Source organism: Exophiala aquamarina (genome assembly GCF_000709125.1).
Source record: "Exophiala aquamarina CBS 119918 chromosome Unknown aczIA-supercont1.3, whole genome shotgun sequence".
In the NCBI taxonomy this organism is placed as follows: domain Eukaryota; kingdom Fungi; phylum Ascomycota; class Eurotiomycetes; order Chaetothyriales; family Herpotrichiellaceae; genus Exophiala; species Exophiala aquamarina.
In genome coordinates, this window is record NW_013550585.1 from 3,239,413 (window position 1) to 3,260,669 (window position 21,257).

At 51.0% G+C, this 21,257-nt stretch overlaps 11 protein-coding genes across 11 annotated transcripts; 3 read left to right on the forward strand and 8 right to left on the reverse strand.

Annotated features, from left to right (window-relative positions):
* Nucleotides 1-216: 216 nt before the first annotated feature.
* A1O9_04744 (uncharacterized protein) lies at nucleotides 217-1,499 on the reverse strand (the record flags this gene model as incomplete). The annotated part of the gene is made up of 3 exons (XM_013407032.1): nucleotides 217-456; nucleotides 557-903; nucleotides 962-1,499. 3 exons carry the CDS (start codon nucleotides 1,497-1,499, stop codon nucleotides 217-219), a joined length of 1,125 nt encoding a protein of 374 aa, XP_013262486.1.
* Nucleotides 1,500-2,600: 1,101 nt separating this feature from the next.
* Nucleotides 2,601-3,155, reverse strand: A1O9_04745 (uncharacterized protein; the record flags this gene model as incomplete). Its single annotated transcript, XM_013407033.1, has 1 exon — nucleotides 2,601-3,155. The coding sequence occupies one exon, from the start codon at nucleotides 3,153-3,155 to the stop codon at nucleotides 2,601-2,603; it is 555 nt and encodes a 184-aa protein (XP_013262487.1).
* A 69-nt stretch (nucleotides 3,156-3,224) lies between these two features.
* On the reverse strand, nucleotides 3,225-3,629 carry A1O9_04746 (uncharacterized protein; the record flags this gene model as incomplete). The annotated part of the gene is made up of 1 exon (XM_013407034.1): nucleotides 3,225-3,629. The coding sequence occupies one exon, from the start codon at nucleotides 3,627-3,629 to the stop codon at nucleotides 3,225-3,227; it is 405 nt and encodes a 134-aa protein (XP_013262488.1).
* A 914-nt stretch (nucleotides 3,630-4,543) lies between these two features.
* A1O9_04747 (uncharacterized protein) lies at nucleotides 4,544-5,131 on the forward strand (the record flags this gene model as incomplete). The annotated part of the gene is made up of 1 exon (XM_013407035.1): nucleotides 4,544-5,131. The coding sequence occupies one exon, from the start codon at nucleotides 4,544-4,546 to the stop codon at nucleotides 5,129-5,131; it is 588 nt and encodes a 195-aa protein (XP_013262489.1).
* Nucleotides 5,132-5,337: 206 nt separating this feature from the next.
* On the reverse strand, nucleotides 5,338-6,363 carry A1O9_04748 (uncharacterized protein; the record flags this gene model as incomplete). Its single annotated transcript, XM_013407036.1, has 2 exons — nucleotides 5,338-5,996; nucleotides 6,054-6,363. 2 exons carry the CDS (start codon nucleotides 6,361-6,363, stop codon nucleotides 5,338-5,340), a joined length of 969 nt encoding a protein of 322 aa, XP_013262490.1.
* A 1,105-nt stretch (nucleotides 6,364-7,468) lies between these two features.
* A1O9_04749 (uncharacterized protein) lies at nucleotides 7,469-9,129 on the forward strand (the record flags this gene model as incomplete). The annotated part of the gene is made up of 2 exons (XM_013407037.1): nucleotides 7,469-7,882; nucleotides 7,939-9,129. 2 exons carry the CDS (start codon nucleotides 7,469-7,471, stop codon nucleotides 9,127-9,129), a joined length of 1,605 nt encoding a protein of 534 aa, XP_013262491.1.
* Nucleotides 9,130-9,354: 225 nt separating this feature from the next.
* On the reverse strand, nucleotides 9,355-10,626 carry A1O9_04750 (uncharacterized protein; the record flags this gene model as incomplete). The annotated part of the gene is made up of 1 exon (XM_013407038.1): nucleotides 9,355-10,626. One exon carries the CDS (start codon nucleotides 10,624-10,626, stop codon nucleotides 9,355-9,357), a length of 1,272 nt encoding a protein of 423 aa, XP_013262492.1.
* A 1,394-nt stretch (nucleotides 10,627-12,020) lies between these two features.
* A1O9_04751 (uncharacterized protein) lies at nucleotides 12,021-13,199 on the reverse strand (the record flags this gene model as incomplete). Its single annotated transcript, XM_013407039.1, has 1 exon — nucleotides 12,021-13,199. The coding sequence occupies one exon, from the start codon at nucleotides 13,197-13,199 to the stop codon at nucleotides 12,021-12,023; it is 1,179 nt and encodes a 392-aa protein (XP_013262493.1).
* Nucleotides 13,200-14,063: 864 nt separating this feature from the next.
* On the reverse strand, nucleotides 14,064-15,114 carry A1O9_04752 (uncharacterized protein; the record flags this gene model as incomplete). Its single annotated transcript, XM_013407040.1, has 4 exons — nucleotides 14,064-14,260; nucleotides 14,314-14,650; nucleotides 14,710-15,035; nucleotides 15,099-15,114. The coding sequence occupies 4 exons, from the start codon at nucleotides 15,112-15,114 to the stop codon at nucleotides 14,064-14,066; spliced, it is 876 nt and encodes a 291-aa protein (XP_013262494.1).
* Nucleotides 15,115-15,781: 667 nt separating this feature from the next.
* Nucleotides 15,782-17,024, reverse strand: A1O9_04753 (leucyl aminopeptidase; the record flags this gene model as incomplete). Its single annotated transcript, XM_013407041.1, has 2 exons — nucleotides 15,782-16,759; nucleotides 16,839-17,024. The coding sequence occupies 2 exons, from the start codon at nucleotides 17,022-17,024 to the stop codon at nucleotides 15,782-15,784; spliced, it is 1,164 nt and encodes a 387-aa protein (XP_013262495.1).
* Nucleotides 17,025-17,981: 957 nt separating this feature from the next.
* Nucleotides 17,982-19,157, forward strand: A1O9_04754 (uncharacterized protein; the record flags this gene model as incomplete). Its single annotated transcript, XM_013407042.1, has 2 exons — nucleotides 17,982-18,318; nucleotides 18,418-19,157. 2 exons carry the CDS (start codon nucleotides 17,982-17,984, stop codon nucleotides 19,155-19,157), a joined length of 1,077 nt encoding a protein of 358 aa, XP_013262496.1.
* Between the last annotated feature and the right edge of the window lie 2,100 nt (nucleotides 19,158-21,257).

Here is a 21,257-nt window from a genome sequence, read left to right on the forward strand (position 1 = left end):
CATTAATTACCATATTACGAGGTACCTAACTAACTGAGTTCTCGTGGTTGAATATAATATATAGTGTAATTCAAGGACCTAGTAGCTCTTGTCCTCCATCGAAGGCGTTGGTCGGGCATCATATTTGCGTCCTGTCCACCAAACTCACTCCGATCACCACACCGGCCGTTCAATGAATATACTCAGCAAGAAAGGGAAACTCAACAACTCGCAATCTTACTCCCACAGTAAAACTGCTTTAACAGTCTTACCACTATGTATGTCGTGGGCCGCCTCTTCAATGTCACGCGCCGGATAAGTCTTGATGAGTTGGTCGTAAGGGAACTTCCCTAGTTGATTGGCTGTCAGCAGGTCGGGGAGGAATTCTTGAGGGTAGCAGTCTCCTTGGTTGCAGCCGATATAACTGCATCCAGCGTTGACCATTTCAAACATGTTGTGAGATGCTTCGGCTGAGAGCTAGATGCGTTCCGGTTGTCTGTGTCAGTAGGAGATCTGGGAACAAATAGTAGGGAAGTGAAGACGGAGATGATGCCCTTTCCACGAGAGAGATACTTACATCGCCCACGCCGACCGTGACGACCTTGCCTTTTCTCGCTGCACTGTGAATCAAAGCCTTGATAACATTGGGCTTCCCAGTGGTATCTATGGCACCGTCCACGCCTCTTCCGCGCGTAATGTCCATCAAGACCTTCATCAGATCAGGCCGGACTTTGGAGTTGACCCCGTGAGTTGCGCCAAATGATCGAGCTAGTTCCAGTCTAGATCCCACAATATCAACCGCGATGATCTTCTTCGGTGGGTGTTCCAGGAGCTTCAGTGACATGATGGCCGATAGCCCAACGGCGCCAGCTCCAACGACAACGACTGCCATATCTGAAGTTGGCACGACCACGTTGAGCATTGCTGTGGGAAGTTGATATTAGGATTATGAAGACGATGACGATGATGAGAAAGACGTTACCTCCCGCGCCCGTCATCACGCCGCAACCTAACGGCGCCAGCATTTCGAAGGGAATATGATCATCGACCTTAACCAACCCATTCTCCGCGACCAGAATATTCTTCGCGAAACTGCTCTGCCCGAAGAAATGGCTCGTGATTCTCTGGCCGGTTTTCCTCGAAGAAAAGGTCTTCGACCCATCAAGTCTGCCGATTCCAAAATTATACTGAAACCACAGATCACAGTACGGCGTTTCCTTGCGTAGACAGTATTTACACTCTCCACAGCACGTAAAGCAAACAATGACGTGGTCGCCGCGAGCCACCTTGGTCACACTCGTACCGACCTGCTCAACAATCCCGGCGCCCTCGTGACCGAGCACCGCCGGGAAGAGCTCCGGCATGGATTTCTCTTTGGAGAAATTGAGGTCTGTGTGGCAGACGCCCGTGGCTTTGATGCGCACCAGCACCTCATCAGGTCGGAGGTTGTCATTTAGTTCGATTTGCTGGTACACAAATGGAGCGCCTGGTTTAGCCACTACCAGAGCGTCGGTGAGCATGGCTATATCTTAACTGGTGGAGACTTTATGTAGTTGGAGCGCTTCATCCGGTTGTGCAAAGACGCTTGAGTCTCATATGGACGGACAATTGAGGGGAGGTAGTTACAGCTGCGTTCAACAAGTTCCAGGTCCACTTTCAAAGCTCCAGTTTCGCCCGTGCTTTCGCCACTAATCAGAGTTGTGGTGTGACTGCAACAGTGGGAAAGCTACTTGCACACCTACTATGATTAAATACTTTTATAATCACAACTTGAAGTAAACAACAACGCCGAGAAGATAGAACGCAGGTTTGACATCTTTGATTGGCGTGTGGACGTTGAGGCTTTTTGGCACTCAAGAACTCAATTTCCGAGGGCTGTGAGAAATCCAAAGCTAAAAGCTTCGAGGTCAGTGGCTGCGCTTGAGACTTTGGTTGATCACTCTGCGCTTGAAATATGGAATTCGCATTGACATAGCTGCTGCTCTTTGCATTTCGATCGGAGCGCACTATTATTGCTGATCTACCGATAAGATAACTGAACTGGGGAAAATACACATATTCTTCATGTTGGTACAATCCAAGACAGCGGCGGCTACATTAATCCTGCCGCCTTCTCTTGTCTCGTGAAGCCAGATCGGATACACCTTCTCGATGCTCAGAGCTAGCAATACAGTCATCACAATACCAGGAGTCGCTGTTCGGTGGGCTGTCCAGACCCAGACATTCCAGGTGGAACCATTCTCTGGTACAATGGCCACCGTCACAGGCTACCATTTTGCCCGAGCTAACACTATCGCAGTAGCAATATATTCTGTCTCCCTGGGCTGATGTGGAGTCTTTCTTCCTATGTTGGTCCGCAAAATCCTCGTCGTCGTCGACAAGTTTAGCTTTCTGTCTTTCCCATGAGGAATATAGTCCCCATCGTCCCCATTGTCATCCTCTGGGTCAAATATATTCTCGTCTGGATCGATCAGAGCATCCACGATCTTATCGAGGCCTATTTGATCTCCCCTCCTGGTCTCCAAAGCTCAGGGTCAACCCAGCCTTCAATATAACTTCCTCTAAAATCAATTATCCAAAGATTGGCGTCCTCATCAACCATGAAGTTGTCGGCCTTTGCATCACCCCACAATCTTGTGCTTATGTAGACTGCTCACAATGCTCTTACTCTCGTCTACCCATCTTAGACACTTGTCCTCTGCCACGTCCGAGTCGATGAGTTTCGTCAGTGGCTGTGCACCTGGGATATTGTTCAACAACAGTCCCATGATTTCAGTGCTGCTATCTGGACATGCTACGAAGCCCAACAACTGCGGCGCGCGTATTTCTTCATGTAAACCACGATCTGCGATCGTTGTGAGAATTTCAATTTCGCGTTTCGTTGTCTGTGGCTGACTGGGGTTTACTGGTTTGAAGAACATGACTTTCTTCCCCTCCTGCACTTCGCCTGGTCGAAGTGGCCCCGGGTCCTTGATCTCAGATAGTACGTCGATGTCACCAAGTTCAACTCGTGGGCTTTCCTTTTCTCTCACGCATTTGGGCAGAAGCGTCCGAGGTGCAAGATTGACGATCCAGTTGCGAAGCTCCTGAGACTCTTCGAGTCTCTGTGGTCTTCGGGTCCCCTGGCCGACATTCAGCTCAAAAAAGTGTTTTTGACCATAATACCAATCATACATTGTTCGTCGCCTAGATGGTTTGAGTGAAGGTGCGAGTCGCTCTGTTTCTGCTCCAAAAGCAGACAGTATCTAGTTCTGAAGGTCCGTTGCTGCGTCGACATGCTTATTTCTTGCATCTTCGTCTGATGATTTCTCTTGGTCCGCCCTGAGGTCTATCGCACTGTCGCTGTCCTGTTGAATCTTGGTACCGGTTGTCCGTGCTTGCTGCGGTGCAGCCGTGGTGGCCTGAGCATCTTCAAAACCTTTGGCAGCAGCTATGTCAGCTTTGCCTCCCTCAGTCTTGACGGCTCCGAGGAGGTCTAGATAAGACGGCAAGATCGGTTTATTCTTGGGAGACTTGAGTTCATCTGGATCCACAATGAGATGGAAGCGCACACCATTGATAAAGGGAGTGAGAGCGCAGGAGTTGCATTCATCGTAGAAGAAATTGAGGAGGTGGCAGCTATGCTCTTTGATAGACTGAGCCTCTGCCATGAGTGTCACGTTCGCGAAAATCAGCCGTTGAGCCCATGGCCTAGGCCATGTTCGGAAAATATCCATGCACTTTATATATGAGATAGGAACCATTCCCATGAGTATGCACTGACTGCTGACATATAGTGCGTCACCATTTTGAGGGCGTTCCACTTTTCCAGGACTGAAGTAAAAATGCCCCGATTTTCAGGCACGATCGACCGGATCTCGTCCTCTAGATTTCCTATTGGATGGCATTTTAGTGCATCTCCGGATCTGGGCTGGCGAGGCTGGCATTCCGCCTTTCCACCGCCGTCAGGAACCACGCTATGATTGCACCCGTTGGTTGGCACATAGGTGCCGCTGCACTCACGAAAACTAGGAAGATCATCATGCCAGAGAAAGTAACAATAATGGAACCAGCCGCATAGAAATCTTGCCCAAGAGTGTTTGCATCGCGGGAGCATGAAGAGGGAGTCTCAAGGGGCTCGTACCAAAGGTTACCTAATCAGGCATCAGAAACGGATATAATTACCCCTTATTCCCGGCGCCAAGGATGGAGATCCGCCCAACAACCAACCATCTGGTACGAAACCGAATCAGGCCAAATGTACTAACTCCGTGATGTTCGAGTATTGCATCAGATAAAGTCTCTTCAAGAGCATGGATATCGAGCAAGTGTTGCTGATACTTTGAGACCAGGACTGGTACTGAAAATCGAAATACCACATCCTCGGATTATTGGCTAGGCCATGGCATTTCAAAATCGGAAGAGTTATACTAGTAACTGGTGCCAACGGAGGCATTGGTTTCGCCATCATCCAGAGCCTCGCATCACATCCGGACACGGCTGACTCGACATTCCTGCTTGGATGTAGAAATACGTTGGAAGGAAGAGACGCTCTCGAACAGCTCCACAAACTAGGTTTCAGTCGATGATCAGAGAGATCGTACTGGACGTGACCTCAGACAAATCGATTGCCAATGCAGTTGAACTGGTGCGGTCTCAGTACGGCCATCTCGACGTGTTGGTCAACAATGCTGGGTATGCGGCGATCCCATCCGCTTTAGACACGCCAGACTGGTGTGATATATATGGCCGAGTTTTCGACACTCATGTGACATCCGTCGCCGTGACTATCCAGCAATTTCTATCTCTGCTCCGTGAATCACAAACGGGGGGAAAGGTTATTCAAATCTCATCGGCACGGGGCTCGGCCACAAGGTTAGCCAGTGGCGTTCTCCCACCGACGGTATCCATCCCATACGCGGTCTCTACATCGGCTTTGAACATGTTGAGCATCGAAATGAGCCGAGACCCTGCGAATCGAAACGTCGAGTTCTCGCTCGCCAGCCCTGGGCATTGCAAGACTGCTTTCAATGGGTTCAAAGGGAAAAGAGACCCATTGGAAGGTGCCAATGTGGTGGTCGAACTTGTTAGGGCAGGCAAGGACCGGTACAGGAACGCAGGCATTTGGGAAACCACTGGGGACAGTCTCGACCTTGTTGAGATTCCGTGGTGAAAGAAAAGTCATATTGCATGCTCCCCCGGCTGACAGATTGAACCAGGGACGTTGCATTCCAGAAATCACGGTAGTCAAGTCCTGTGTTCGAGGAATTTGAGGATATCCAGCTAGAAATGCTGAATCCCTTTCAAAACTTTGTTTTCCGGGAGTCTGCTGAGTACATTATGACCATCAACATATGCTGACACCAATTAAACCGGTGGTCAGTCGTGAAAATCCCAATTATAACAATCCACACATTCATAGTCTGCTTCACACGAAGGAGTGGTATTATATGCTTCCAGTACATCTGGTATGACGACATTTAGCCGATGGTTGTTAATACTCGACGACCATCCTTTGTCGCCGACCGTGTCATAGACACAACGTTTCCCGGTATGGCACTGACTCTCAAATGCAAAGCCAGCAATTGAGCATAGCGAGAAGTAACCGCTGCAAGCACCCATGTACACAGGATCTGCATTGTTGCCAATATGGAAAGCTCCAGTGTAGGGAGGGATGGCGAGACCAAGTCGTTGGGCCGCAAGCCTCTCGGGAACCGCTTCATAGGATACCGCCGGGATGTTGAAAGTCAGACCAATGAGGCTTGCCATGGCACCCCCTAAGGAATGCCCTACGACCCAGAAATTGGCACTGGGGTATGAGGATGTCACGTTCTGCAAGACTTTCAGGGCCGTCATGTAGTAGCGGTCTTCTTGCAGGATTTCCTGGCTGAGGCACGTAGAATTGCATTGGAAAGGGTCTGTGCGGCAATCACACACTGAGGGATACCAAAATGGAGGTGGCCGTTGAGTCGCACAACAACAGCTGAAGAGTTGATTGTCGTTGAACTTGTCTTTGGATGACCATCCGTCACGAGGATCTGTGTCGAATTAGCCTAGGGATGAGAACATGGTTTTGCAACAATGACTGTGCTAACCTATGGAGGTACCTTTGAAGGCGACTATTACGGTCTCATTCATCTTGTCTGCGAAAACATGCCCTCTGAGCCCGTCGGTCTTCCAACCAAACGTGTCTGAGTGATTGAATCCTAGAGAGGTGTTGAGCCAGTCAGGTTGATGCGGTACTTCCACATAGGCATCGCTGCACATCTTCGCCAAATTGACAACTGTTGCCTTGTCGCTTACGTCGGGGGCAGGAACTTCACTATTATGCCATGAACTGAAATGACCATCTTTGGAAGTTAGACCTGGGGATTTGCCCTTCGTGATTGACTGAGCCAGTGACATTTGTGAATGTGCAGCTGGCCGGCTTATCCAGATTGGCCGAGACTTTATTGACATAGTGCCCGGCATGTAGTTCTTGTTTACAGAAGAATCCGATGCAATATTGGGTCCTGTTGGTATAATGTGCAACCGGGCGGATCCATTCTTAAAAATGCCAGAATGGAAGATATTACTCAATCTCTAGATGGCCATAAGTATTCGCGGACTCGACGAAGCAATCTTGACAATTACCACTTACAAATTCCTTTCGACCGTATGATTGAGCCTCCCCACTTGCTGAAGCTTCGTCTAATCCATAGCTCTTTAGAGGCTCTTCCTGAGGCGGGCTACTTCCTCTAACAAGGGCAAAACCCAATACCTGAATGATTGCCACCAGGCTCAGGAGCATCTTGACGACCCTTCTCGCTGAAATGAAGCTCACTCGCTACCAGCGGTGACCAAAGTGACAAACTCGCCTCGACTTTGGCGATAGTTCAGGAGAGTGCTTTAGTCGGAGTTGTAAATGGCTGAACGCTTCAATGTCGTCTTCCAAGCCCCAGGCAGCAATGAATCGAACCGTAGCCGAATCATGTGCGTCGTCGATGAATTATGCACATATCCACCTCGTATCAACCCCTTCCCGACATTGAGATGATATCGGCAAGCATACCGTGTTTGTGGTTCTGAATGAATGGGAAGGATGGGAAGACTGGCCTCAAAGAAGTGAGCAGCGTCTTGGCCGCGACCTCGGCACTAGGCAAGGCTGTGCACGTGACCATACCAGGCTGCCAACCTGGTCTCCAAGGCTGAAGTATCCCGGGAAAGGAAAGATAAACAACAGTCCTTCCCACACAACCATACCTCCGCCTGCATATAGACCAGCCCAGCGACATGTAGCATACACTAGACTAAGTGAGTCATCTAGGCTCCTGTGCCTATTTTTATTTCAACTGATTTTGGTCATGCCCCTTTGGGTGCCTTCCACGCGAGTGGTTGCCTGGTCTATCCATCTGGAACATCGTTCTTGTCAACACTATAAAAATGCTGCGCGGCGGCTGGCCCATCTCGTCATCTTTGAATTCTGTTTGTTCGTTGCATTACTACCGTCTCCAACGCAACTGGAACCACCATGGCACCAAATTCCAAGCGCCGTGTCCCCACTAGAAACAAGGCTGCCAAACTTTGTCAACACACAGACCTGACCTGCACTCCATCACCCCATGCTCTGAACTCAGGCTATCACCATTACACACAGACACAGATTCACAATGCAGCAACTGGAAACAAGAAACTGCGAGTATCAGATGGTGTGCAAGCCTTCCTTGAGGCCTTTCCATCTCCCCTCGGTCTTCCTCGTGATGATGTCACCCTTGACCCAAAATACCCTGCACAAAGCAAGAACGCATGGATGAGCCTTCCCGAAAGAAATGCCGTGACAATGAGAAGGAGCGTGATCTACGTGGCTGCGCCTCCTTTGATTGACGACAGCATCAGAATGATGAGAGAATGGTCCCGCCCGGTCGTCCAGGGAAAAGCACTTCCGGTACCATGATCTGTAGGCGGATGCCCCACCTCTGCCTGTTTTGCTGACGGATATAGAAATCTCAAAGCCAAGACTCATTCGATGTGAACGCTGTGGTCGACTATCTGAAGGCATTCTACCACGGATTGGAGGTAAGGCTCCTCCATGCAGCTTTGTCCTTCTTGGCCTGGAACGATGAACCAACACCAAAGCCTGGTAAATCGGTCCGATCTACCTCGCATCGAAATGGCAAAGTCGAGTGTGTCGGTCTCTCCACCGGGAAAGAATTGATCCGGATCCGTGTACGTGAGGCACCAATACAGAATGTGTCTTCGTCGGCCAACCACTTTCCGTACCGATATCAACTGGATCTAAACGACCTGACCGACGCCGCCTTGTCACTGTTACCGGCAGATGCCTATTCACTACTTTTGACGGCTGAACAGGATCTCTACGAGTCAGTCGAAGATGATTTCTGCTGTGGTCGAGCGTGGGGTGCGAGTAGAGTGGCGATTGTGAGCAGCGCAAGGTACATCCCTTCTTTGGATCCTCTTCATGGCGTTGACACAGAACATGTATGGCCAGCAAGCCATTGTCTTGATTTTGTTGAGAGCATGAGCCTCGATCAATCCGACGGGTCTGTTCCAGGAGCCAGGGGTGAGGGCAGAACCATGAAAAGATGCAAGACTTTACCTATCACCGACGAATCAGTCACGACGCCCACTCCATTAAAGCGCGCCGTCACAGCTCATCAATCCACAAGACGTCCGACCGCTGCTGACCTCCAATCTATGTTGCTACTGAGAATATGCCGGACCGCATCTCACGAACTTGGCCACTGCTTCGGTCTGGATCATTGCATGTACAGGGCATGCGTCATGCAAGCAACCTCTTCCGTGGCAGAAGACATGCGTCAACCACCGTATCTGTGTCCTGTGTGTGACGCCAAGCTCGCGTGGGCCATACTAAACAAAGCTTCCCAAACCCAAAGTGGCACAAAGCCGATGGCCAAAGGCCGAGCAAAGAGAAAACTCGACGACATAGAAATAGAGGGGGAGGAGGGAAGGAAATGGAGAAAGGAAAGACTCGTCGCCACGAAAGAGTTCTGTCAGGGGCAAGGCTCTGGGTTTGCGGGGCTGGTCGCTTTCTCTACCGGCGTATTGGAATTTCTGGAGCGACTTGATAAGGCAAACATGGACGCCTCTAGACGATACCACATCGGATTTAGTGACGGATCAAAACGTGATGAATCCCTTTCCTTCGATTAATTAATTGGCTGACACTTGACAACCAGTCGAGTCGAGTCATAGAACACAGTCCTCGCATCCTCATAAGCAGCTACTAGGCAGGGTTTCTAGAAACCGCCACTCCAGCCCAGGCCTCTCCTTGAATCGTAAAGAAAGCCAATCGCCTTATGCATTCAGTCATTCAATCAATTCGCTAATCCATTCGAGTATTCTCGCACACTCGGGAACCCTCTCCGGAGAAACCAATCAACCCTGGTAATCCACCCCCCACTCCTTGCCTTTATCCTTCTGCCTGACGCCCATGCTGGCCTCAAGCCAGTCCTCGACGGTAATCCAGCCGTGCCTGCCTGCCAGGACAGCATTCCAGATTGCGCCCTGCCATTCGCTCCACCACTCCTGCGCCACGAGCCCTGCTCTCGCATTCCTGTCTGCGGTATCATCTCGCTCACCTCCCCGCTCGTCACTCTCCGCAAACTCCACCAACTCTCCGTCTCCAGTCTCCCGCTGCCCGGGCTCACCGCCGATAGACCAAACACTCTGCACGACATCGAAGGTCTTCGTGGGAGTGATGTTCAGCAGGTTCGTGAACCAGTTGCCGTTGTGCCGCTCGACCGTAACCGTGCTATGTAGGACGGGAAACTCGACCGTCACTTTCCCGCGGTATTTCGTCGCGGCGATGAGTGTGCGCACGTGGCCTTCGAGGATTGCGCGCGGCATGTTCAGCGTTACCCGCGTTAGGGTGAAGGAGCGGTTGTCGGCTTTTGTTGAGGAGTGGCTCGTGAACTTTTGAATCCAGCAGTCTAATGGGTTGAGGTTTGGGTTGGTTGAGCTGCTGCGTTTGAAGAGCGGTGATGATGATAATGAGGATGATGATGTTGCTGTTGTTGTTGTTGTTGTTGGTGTTGGTGTTGAGCCTAAGCCTTGCTGTGACGACGACGACGAACTTCCAGCCTGCTGCTGCTGGTGCGGGAATGCCTTCACCCTCAGCCTGCTTCTTCCCGTCCCATCAAAATCCGGTCCGTCGGATTCCAGATCCAACATCCCCATCAGATTCAGCTTCAGTTCGAAATCAACCGCCGTGCCGCCGTGCGTGCCGTACGACGCATGCGTGCCTCTGATGACCATGACGGGTTTGGGCGGCAGCGCGGCTTGGTCGTGGATGAACTTCGCCAGTGCATATTGTGTCGTGGCCAGCTCGTCGCGAGATGTCGTTAGTGTTGTGTGGTCGTCGGAGAGCTTTGCGTCGCGCACGCCGTAGGACGAGAGGTTTAGAGATGAGAGCCGGGAAAGCGTTTTGAGGGGATTTTGGCTGGGGGTATTGATGGGGGCGCTGTTGGGCCTCGGTCTGGTTCTGGCTCTGAGGTGGGATGGGCTGGTCGGATGCGAGTTGCTTGTATTTGTAGAGACGACCGTATTCTCATAAGCTGGTGGGAGATCGCCGGGCGTGGATGAGGGCGCCTCCGCCTGGCTCTGGCGATTAAAATGTGCCTGCAAATTGGCTTTCTCTGAGGAAGGCATTCTTTCCCCACTCCCTTCACTGTTCTGTTATCGGACCCGACTGAAAAAGTGAGGCAGGTTGACGTTCCTCAGAGTTCAAATGAGAACAGTGTTCACCTGGAGTTGAATAGGTTTAGGCCCGAGGATAGCAAGTAGTGAACAACAACAACCACCACCTGCAAAATGAGGCGCCGCTCAGCGATGGATGGATATTAAGCTCCCGCTGGGGACACAAGACTTGGGGCCCTTTCTTAAGAAGCTGGTTTCCCAGGGTCTCGATAGCGGTGAAGAAGTGCAGAAAGCCCAATTTGCAGCGTTCAACTCAACGAGATAGGAGTGTGAAACCACGCAAGGTGTTCTGCATTAAATAGCGAGGCAGAAGAAGCAGCAATCTGGCAAGGCAGCCATCAAAAAGAAAACGAAGAGGCAGAGAGAGCGCACTTAAAGACCATCCCTCACAGGCCCTCAGACAAAGACCCTGTGAGGTGCCATCGTTTCGCAGAATCAACCCAATTGGGGGCAAGGCACAGCCACAGCGGTCCAACTAAACACCCCAGCCGGGGCTGAAGGCAGGTTGGTGGAGTTAAACACTGGATACGGAAGAGTGTCCAGGCACCCGTCAATCGAGCACCCCAGTCAATGAGAGCTCGGCCGAGGCGCACCTATTGTACGAGTAAGAGTGGAGGAGTGGCGCATTTCTCCATAGGCTAAGACTCAAGAGAGACCAATTGGAATCCCTGCTTATCCGATGCGCATATCTGTTCTGAGTCCTGAGTCCTGAGTCCTTACAGGGGAGTGTGTGTGAGAGTTGGAACTATATACTCGTATACAAACTCGTATACAAACTCGTTCCTCTAACACTCCGCTTGCAAGGTTCAGCTATCTCTAGAGATAACCTAAATACAGGCCTTCACTATCCTCGATCGAATTTCTTTCTAAGAGAGAAAGACCGTGCTTAGGTGGGCTATGGGGACGAAGATGATCATTTGGAAAGGAGCAAATTTGGCAATGTTTACCCAGCCAAGTACCTAACTCGCTACGAGGGAGGCCCTTGACCAAAAGGACATTCTTCTATCCTATTATCGAGTCCGAGGACAGTCCAACCCGCCCGCGAGGGGCACGCCTCTGGAATGTTGATCATCACAGCGCAACCAACTTAAGATCGAATGAATGACAACTCCAGATGCTTCGATACGCTTTTGTCTAGCGGGGAAGCCAGTTCTGATGCTTGCTCACATAGTATCCACAGTCCCAGATTCCTGTTTAGTCATGATCTCTGAGATGATCTGAATACACACCACTGCCCTGCCCGTAGTGAGCAGCAATGACATTGTAATCCAGCATTTGCGACCTGTTCATTGCCCTGTAAGGTTGACAGGATTGCGGTTCGAATCAGAAGCTTTGTCTTCTTCATCCTAGTCCTCGTCGTCGTCATAGTCGCAATCGCTGCTAAGTTCCTCCTCGCCTTCCAGAACGTCGTCCTCGGCAGCGTTTGGGTTCAGTTCATGGGAATTAGACAAACTAAGTCCATCCCCAGAGTCCATCACGGTCGACAGCATCGAGTCAGGGATGATGACAGTCTCCGGAATCCACCTATCATAGCGGGTCACGAACTGGTTGAAACGAACGTTGTCGATCTGTTTGGCAGCATATCCCGCGTTGCTCATTTCCATGAGAAGATGGAAGCACGCCTGCTCTTCCCATGCTTCTCGTGAACCCTCGCTCCCGCACAAGAAAGCTTGGCCCGCCTTCTGGGCTGCTGCCATGTCTTTGTCGAGCTCGCCTGCGGATATTCCATCCAGGGCGGCACTCAGACCACCTCTGAGCTCGGCTTCTGCATCGAACGAGCCGCCACTCATCGAGCGCACAATAGCACCGCCAGCCACCAATCTGTATCTCAAGTCCTCCATTTCTCGTGGCAGAAACGTGCACATCCTGAAAATGTTGTGTCCAAAATCCACCAAAACGAGAGCCGCAAAAACTGGAGTAGTGACGGGCCCAAGGGGATCTTGGAAAGGCATAACTTGAATGGACTGATGTTCGCCTTTTTCGCGTCTGACCCAGCAGCACTGCCTGAACAAGGCAGCGTCATCCTTGAACATCTTCGACAACAACTTATTTTCCGCACTCTCCTCCATAAAGATGATAGGCCGCTTTTCCTGCAGACCATAATGGAGGACGAAGTCAGGAGAGAACAGGGTAAATCTGAGGAGGGCCGCTGGGACAGGAGGACGAGGACCTTCTGGTCTCAAGAATTGATCCATTTCCCGTGGGCAAGCAATATCAATTCGGCACAGAGGGCACCGAACGTCGCGGAGCTCAGCCAGGTCCATCTTGAGCCCGCCAAGGAAACAAGATAGTGGCCAGGCATTGTGACATGATCCGACCTCGTGGACAAAGATCTCACAATCATCAGTGATGTTGCCACGGCAGTAGAGACAGATGTCGTGATTGCGTGGTCCTCGGCCTCGTCGGATCCTCCAGCCATTCAGTGATAAAGCGACAGCGAAGGCAACGTTTTGCTCATCTGAGCGGTCAAAGCTAGAATGGAACTCATCTGAGCTGCCACCGAGAGAGCTAGGGTTGTCGGCCATGGTTTGTTCGGTAGGATAGAACAAGTCTGTGTGAGTAGTTGTAAAATGATGAATCAGAGAGGGCGCGGTTTCAGGCCGAATAGAAGAAGTAGTGGCCCGTCAATAAAGGCTACTGACTTTCTGAGAGAGACGGTACGGCAGATCCAAGCATGAGATTAAGGGAGAATATCACAGACCGTGACGACGATCTCGGAGGACATAGAAATGATCATGAAAACAAAGAGTTATCTGTCAGCGACATGTATGGGGGAAAAAGGATGGGTTTGATGGAAGGAGCGCTTGTGAAACCCAAGCCGCGATGCGGCCGAGGGAGCATACACTAAAACGCGGCTTGAGGCAACAAAGAGCCCAATCGTCTAGTCTTTCAAAAGGCGGTATCCGGTTGCCTATTAACCGCACAGGAGGAACCGAACAATAATCAGTCAGGGAAAATCGGATGGCCATAGATGTAGTATTTGTAGGGAGGGATCAGTGTCCTTGCAACTCACCAGTCCACCATCCCTAACAAAGTGCAGGACCCTGAGTAAGAGATGACCCCCTATTTATGCAATCAGAACTAAAAACAACAATAATAGCAATATTACGCGGGTGTTTGACGCCCATAACCATGCCATGCCCGTATAAAGCATTTCCTGGATGAAGATACTCCTCTGAAATGGCCTAAAATGAGTTCCTGGACCTCCAGCTCCAGCTCAAGCACATCGAGTGCTAACTCTGTAGCCGCATAAGGAATGCTCAGGCTACGTTGCATCAAGTACGCCTGCCATGCAAGGCACTCTTCTGTGTAGTGCTCTCTGGCATTCCCCTTGTCGCCAAAATGAATGCCAATGGTCGGTGATCATATTTTATCGGGTCCTGGTGTGCTCACTGGTCGTCCAGAAGAGGTGCTCGTTCGCGGTCTTCGCTGACAATGGCGCCTTCCTGTCGAATACTTCTGTCCTGTCCAAAGACTTGTGGAGCTCCAATGACAATGGAACCAACAAACAGAACACCGGCAATGACAAAGGCAAAAATCCACTGGAAGGCGATAACGTGGGTTTCGAGTTGAGCAATGGCAAGAGCTTGTCACGTGTTAGCATCTGGACTTGTACAATCACACGCGTTCAATACATACCCAGGGATAGTATAGCCAATTCGATTCCCATCGTATAGTCCTTATAGGTCAAGAGGAAGAAGCCTCCCAGAACAAGGATTCCCCAGATGAAGATGTTTGCCACAATTCTAGCGGGTAAAGTGTGTGCATGGACCGCAGCGGCTCCATTCCAGAGAATGGCGATGTATGTCCAGGCCAACGGGGCAGAGACGATTGGGATGTGCACGAAGCGTGGAGTGGTAGGATGGCGGAAGTAGAGTAGAGTCAGGTTGAACAAGTTGATGATGAGGAACAGCTCGCCTTGCCAGAAAAAACCCCTGACCCAGAGGAGAATGAAAGCAGTGCTGAGGAGGTTGTGCTTTCAAAACTCGACATTAGACTGCCACATCTGTAAAGATCAGGATCAATATAGCTCACCAGGATGAAATGGCTTCCAACGTTGGCAGCACTAGTGACGAAAGCCTTGTCTGCACTGTACAGATATCTCACATAGTGTGCTTGCAGGATCAATACAACAACCCAATAGATGCTCACAACGATCGAATTCAAGCTGAAAGGTGTAGGGTGATGACTATTTTGTCCCCAGATGGTATGGTTGTGGTAGTGCTTGTGTTTGTCATGAGGCTTGTCAAAGGTGTAGTACACACCCACAACGACAAGTATCAGCCACGAGAGGACGGTGAGGATCTTATAGGCTAGAAGACTACGACTGGAAAACTCTTCGCGTTTCGCGAATGGATTGTCTGAAGGGTCATTATATTAGCTTGGGATTCTCGAGATATGCTTAAGGACGTTGTTTTGCATACAGTCTTTGACAGGCATATCGACAATACGAGTCGAACCTAAAGCAGGCACCACTTTTCACTTGTTCTATCTTAGGATGGAAGGATTCCTGTTTCTAGGCTCGGGACTCTTGCTGGATGCTGTCGCTGAAGCTTGGTTCTATGAGGGCGTGCTGGAGTCGGACGGGGAGAGGCGAAGAGGTGAGGAGGAGAGGGAGGATGGGATACACAAAGTGAGAGGAGGTTATGGGCGGTGTCGATATATGCCAGGTTGGTGGCGGGATGAAACGCAACCTGTTCTCGTGATCGCTATTAGCGAGTTAGGTTGGTGAGGGTGGGTGGTGGTGGAGCAACACAGAGTGGCCGACAGAAGGAGGTAGCACCATCGTAGCACCATCGCAGCAGCACTTGAGGTGCGTGATGGTCGCTCCTGCCCCAGCCATTGGCTCAGCTCCCGTCCTTCCCTGGCAGGTTCAACATATCGCGGGGAAATATTACGTCATTTGTCTAGCCAAACTCGATCAAGTTGCCTGGGCATCGGATCTCCACGTCCAACTCGGCCACACTAAGCAATTCCCATCAGGCCATCCAGTTCTGGCGCAACCCTCCCATGGGGTCCCTAGCCAGTGGATGACTAAGAAACGATCAATATGCCCCGTGTGGAAAATATTGAAACTGAGATTCATATGGAGAGAAGTCCTCCATGTCTAAAACTTCGCAAAAGCCACCTCATACGCAAAGCCAAGGGTCATTTTGGCGTGTTGCAGCATATGGTCAAAACTCAAGTATTTAATCTGGTCATCGGTGGTATGGATCTTCTTGTCCGAGTACTCAAAATCAGACTCGATGACAAAGGCAGATGGGAACCCATACTTGCTTGCGGATGCGTGGTCAGAGCATGCATACCCGCACTTGGTGAGCGTGAAGGGGATGTCGCAGTATGTGGTGATGATTTCCTTGATGAACTCGGTGAGCGCTGGGTCCACAAAGTCGGTGATCACCCCGACGGACTCTGGCTTGCCGTGTGCGAGAGTTTGTGCGACGTAGCCTGTCATGTCTTGTTGGATCATGGCCTTCACGTCCCTCCCACTGTCGTGGTACGACTTGAAGATTGCCTGGCTTCCCAGAAGGCCTCCTTCCTCCGCCGAGTACCAATGGAACTCGACTGTGTTTTCCGCTCTGCCTTTAACAATATCACCGCTCTGTAGTAATGCTGTGAGAGCCTCCAGGATAGTCACGGTCCCACTTCCATCGTCATCAGCTCCAGGTGCCGCCAGGATAGATGGCAGGAACATGTTGATGCTGTCGAGATGCGCCCCAATTACCACGGTATGATTCGTTTTTCCTGGAAACTGCGCAATGATACTAAACTGGCCCCAGGAATGGTCAAACTTGGTCAAGCTCGCTCCGTGGTCGAAAGCACCGGACGCATTCACGACACCATAAATATTGTCGAAGAGCCACTGAGCGGCATCGATGCCATATTGACTTTTGTAATATCTTGTGTGAAACGAGGTCAATCCTTCGAGGTGCTTGCGCATACTCTTTGTGGACAAGTTCTTGCTCAACGACTTGACTGCCTTGGTGTGGGAGGCGTTGGGAGGATATGTGACGGTAGCGGCGGTGGCTTCGACATAGGGAAAGGTATGGCCATTATCAGTGATGTCCATGAACTTGCGGCCATCCTAGTAGTGGTACATAGCCTTGATTAGTTCCCCAACAACCACTGCGAATTCTAGAGAGCCTCGCGAGAGCTTTGCTTACCCGTAGCAACTCCCACTTCTCGTCCTCTGACACCCATTTTGTCTCTCCAGGAGACAGCTCGATCAAATATCGCTCGGACGAAATGGACTGGTCGTTCTCCAACGGAACTTGGTGGGATAAAGAATCAGCGAAGAGGGCGGAGACGACTGAGGCCGCTGAGAGAGCGAGCGGTACGAAATACTTCATATTGATACAAGTATGTTAATAAATAGAAGAGCCAAGACGAGAATAGATAGTAGTAGAAAGAAGATGATCAAGAGAAGCAAGAAGATGGAATAGCGATGCTCTTGATGGCTATAATGTTGATACGGTCAAGTCATGGGGGGTTGGAGTGGTAGCGATGGCGATTGTGAAGTGGGGGCTGGAAGGCAACCGGTTGATTGTGAAACTTGGGGCAACCGGGCATCAAAGGCCAGGGACGACGTAGCTAAGACGTGATAACCACCTTAGTTAAGCTGACAACTAAACGAGGTGCTACGAGTACATACAGTAGGTATGGAGTACTCGCTACAGGTCCTACTGTACGTACCTAGCTAAGCACCTCCCCAGGGACCCAGCCAGGTCCCTACTCCGTTCGGAGTAGCATCCCTGACCGCTCCCTCCATCAACCACCATACAGATATACATCGTGTCTCCTCTTCGATGCATTCAGAGAAAAACAAGAAGGGTCGACTAATGACTCAAAAGTCATCTCTCTGTACCAGTAGCCGTTTTTGAGCGTCATAGTAGTAATCTTGACTCACGCCCAGTCGCCATGACGGGGTTATCTTTCGCGCATGCGGAGCAATCCACGTCGCCGATTCGCCGGGATAATCTCACGAACCAGTGATACTCGTAGTGTCACGCACTGCAATGACTCCAACACTGAACTCAACGTTCCCCCCAGTCTTTCGCGAATCTCCCTATCTACGGTGCCTACCACTCCATCTCGTTGCCTTGTTGCCTTCGCTCAATCAACTCTAAGCAATTCGTTATTGTATATATCCAATTTCTTGCACCACTTCATTGCTGTTGTCGGTCGAATCATCTAGAGCTGTTTGTTCGCATTTCCCTTATCTGCCCGCAGATAACGATACCCTCCTCTCTTTATCCTGCCCCCTTCGCCACCAACCTCTCTACACCTACTTCCATCCGCCATCTACCATGCACAGTAGCACTGGGAACGTCGTGCCGATCATGGTCCCGGCTGCAGCTGAAGGCACCAAGGCCGCGACCACCGGCAACAGTCCTCAAGAAATCTCAACGCAGATGGAAAAGGGATCGATGTTGCACACTCCTACGACTCCCACCACGCCCGACCGTCCACTCGTCACTGGCACGTCGGTCCGGATGTCTGTGCCTCTCGACGCGCCCTCTCTCAAGAGGGCCATGCCCGTCTACGACTCCGACCGCAAGATTGCTCGTCGTGATAGTATGGACCGAAGAGAAGCACTGCTCAAGGGTAAGGAGGGTTCACGTCAGCGGAGACGATGGGAGAATGGTACGAAGCCCACATGCAAACTGCACTCTTTCGATGGCATAAAATAAAAGAAAGAGAGAGACTTTCCATCCCCGCTAACAATGAACCCCCGTCCAACAGATCGCCTGATCTCGAACCCCTGGGCCGTGCCACCTCTACCATCGGACTGGGAAGTGCGCCCTACATATCCGCGGCGCACCGTCCCCTACTATCTCGCCCCCCTCTGGGATGCGGCCGAGTTTCAGCGAGCGGTCGAGGCCAAATTGAAGGGGCGCAAAAACAGCACAAGAGCCCGCGGCAATAACACTGGCATGAGTCCGATGGAAGAAGCCGCGACGAACATCCCGAAAGAAGTTCGTGCCAGGCTAAAGCGTGCCAGGGCTGCCAAGGGCATGCTCCAGGACCTGGAAGAGACTGTCCGTGCCTTTGTGCAGAAGTGGAATGAGAGGGAAGCCCGCTTACGCGAAGAAGGTCTAGATGATGTGCCCTTGACAAGCGACAGTGAGGAGGATGAAGAGATCGTCTTCATTGGAAGGAACGGGGCCATGCACGATTCACCCGGCCGGAAGGAAAGGCAGAAGGAAGAAGGGTGGGATGATGGGACGATCAGTACAGAAAAGATGATTTTCGAGGGTCTCGACAACGATAAGGGGGCTGCTTTTGCTCGCTGGCTCGTCCATTGTGTGGGGAGCTATTACGGCTTGAGAACGTGGAGTATCACCAAAGATGTGCAGGGCGAAGCCAGAAGGAGAGAAGCGTATGTTGGCGTAGACCGTAGAGCCAGAGGCTTCATGGGTCGAGCCGTCGAGGTTGGTCCTCGGGACATCGAACTGCCCCGGCCCTTGTGGGGGATGGTCTGATCGAATCATTCTGTGAGACAATGGACAATGATATGCACCTTTTTCGTGTATACCACCCATCTGACCACGACTGGACCACCATGGCGAGGTCGTACACACGGGACCATCGTCAGATATTGGTTCGTGCCTCTGCGCCATCACCCGCGCCTAAAGTGTCAATCACGATCGTCGCCACTGTAGGGAGCAGCTCCATCTGGAGCTCGACATCCAAGTTAGACCAGGACTTCTCCGGCTGCTGGATCAAGCCTCCACGTCGATTCAATTACACAACTTAGTCTTCTAGGTTTCACGCCGTGTCATGAGCTCACACAGAAACGCAAGACCGTTATTTGCCGTGCATTGTGGGTGTGAGGGCGTGCTTCACCAACACTGGTGTTTTGGAACAAACTATCACAGAACCCGTTCCTTCTCAGTCAACTAGTGGGCTAGACTGAAGAACATGCCTGAATCATAACAGATGTTGTCCGCACCAAAATTGTGGACTTGGTTCGTGCAACGCTGTGCATGGTTGCCACTCATCGCTGCAGGTCTCGAGTAGCTCGAGCAGACCAGCGTCTTTCATGTTTTTGATGGTCACTGCAGCTTTAGCTCATTGAATGGTGTAACTTGTGGAGAGCCTCTGGGGGCCCAATGATCCAAAGACAATGGAATCACAGATCACAACGAATCGGAAAATTTGATGCCTCCTCCTTTTCGACTGATAATGCAACTTTCACGGCCCAATGATCATCCTATAATGACACGTAAAACCTGTGGGGGTGCTTCTTCACTGGCTAGAGATGAGCGGTTGTTGGAATTTGTGCTCATCTTGAGTGGATGCTCAGTGCCTCAGTGCGGAAACGTTCACGACCGAGTTCATCGAGGAGTCAGAATCAGCATAGATGCAGGTGAACATGAGCTCTTCGTAAAGAGCAAACGTGGAGTGCACTCTTAGTATACCATACATTAAGCCAGGGTCGAACGATGGTAGAAGCCGAGTTCTCTATGCACTGAATTCTTCGTGGTGAGGAAGAAAATAGATCGACACCCAATGACAGGGACGTCGGCGATCATGTTCAATGAATAAGCAGTCAAGATATTAAGAGACGGCACGAGCCAGAGCGAGCCGAGGACCGGCCCACGCCAGATGCGCTTTGACCAAACGCTAAAAAGTAGAGTGAAGAGCACCTCTCCCCTTGGGTCTGGATCCGTTTCGCCAACTTGTGTCCGGAGTACGACGTAAGGTGAGGCGACTTATGATAGAGTTAGAAAGCACGACAGCTTCCTCTCTATGGGTTGGCCCCCTGAAGCTAGCAAACAAACCAGCTCAAGGTGGATCAGGTACCGATCGCGAACTTGGAGCCTACCGGACTGATCGAGGCAATGGATGAGCTCTGTCTTTGTGGAGCAGTCGTCGATGCCGATGCGGCCGTTGGTTAGTGCAAGTAAGCACTGAGTGCTTTGCTGAATCAATAGCTGGAACTTGGAAGATGACGCGAGCTACGAGTACGAGTAGGACGGCAGCGAGACGAGAAGAGACGCGTACGTAGGGTCTGGCGGTCGAGTCGCATGAGAGTTGACCAGACTTGTGGATGAAAATGCCTCATGACTACCAGCAACTCGTAAGTCCTTGTAGCAACTGATTGTTGTACGATGGTCTGACCCACGGCGCAGCAGCCCATGGGACAGCACGTGCTCTTGTGTGAGGTTCGAGTGGTGCTTTCTTATTCTTGGGTGCTTCATCACGGTTCCGTGCCCAGACACCGAGTTTGTTACTGACTAGGTAGCAGTAGCTCGAACTCGTGCTCAAAGAAGAATATCCGGTGATCGCTGCCCAAGAATCAAAATAGAGCACCTCAATGAGCGTCCACAGACCCCTGCCTCGGTACTGGCAAAGCCACACGATCGTGCAGGTACAGAGAACAGAGGACAACATCCATGAACACATGTTCGTCGTTTGTTGAATGCAATGAGCCTAAAGCAGAGTTTGTCGCAGAGTGCATGGTGAGGATTCCATCGAAGCAACGTATGAGGACAAAGGTAGGGTCTGACTTTTAGCGATCGGGGCTTTAGATGCCAATGAGATGATGCCACGAGGCCGAAGAAATCCGCGAGAAGGTG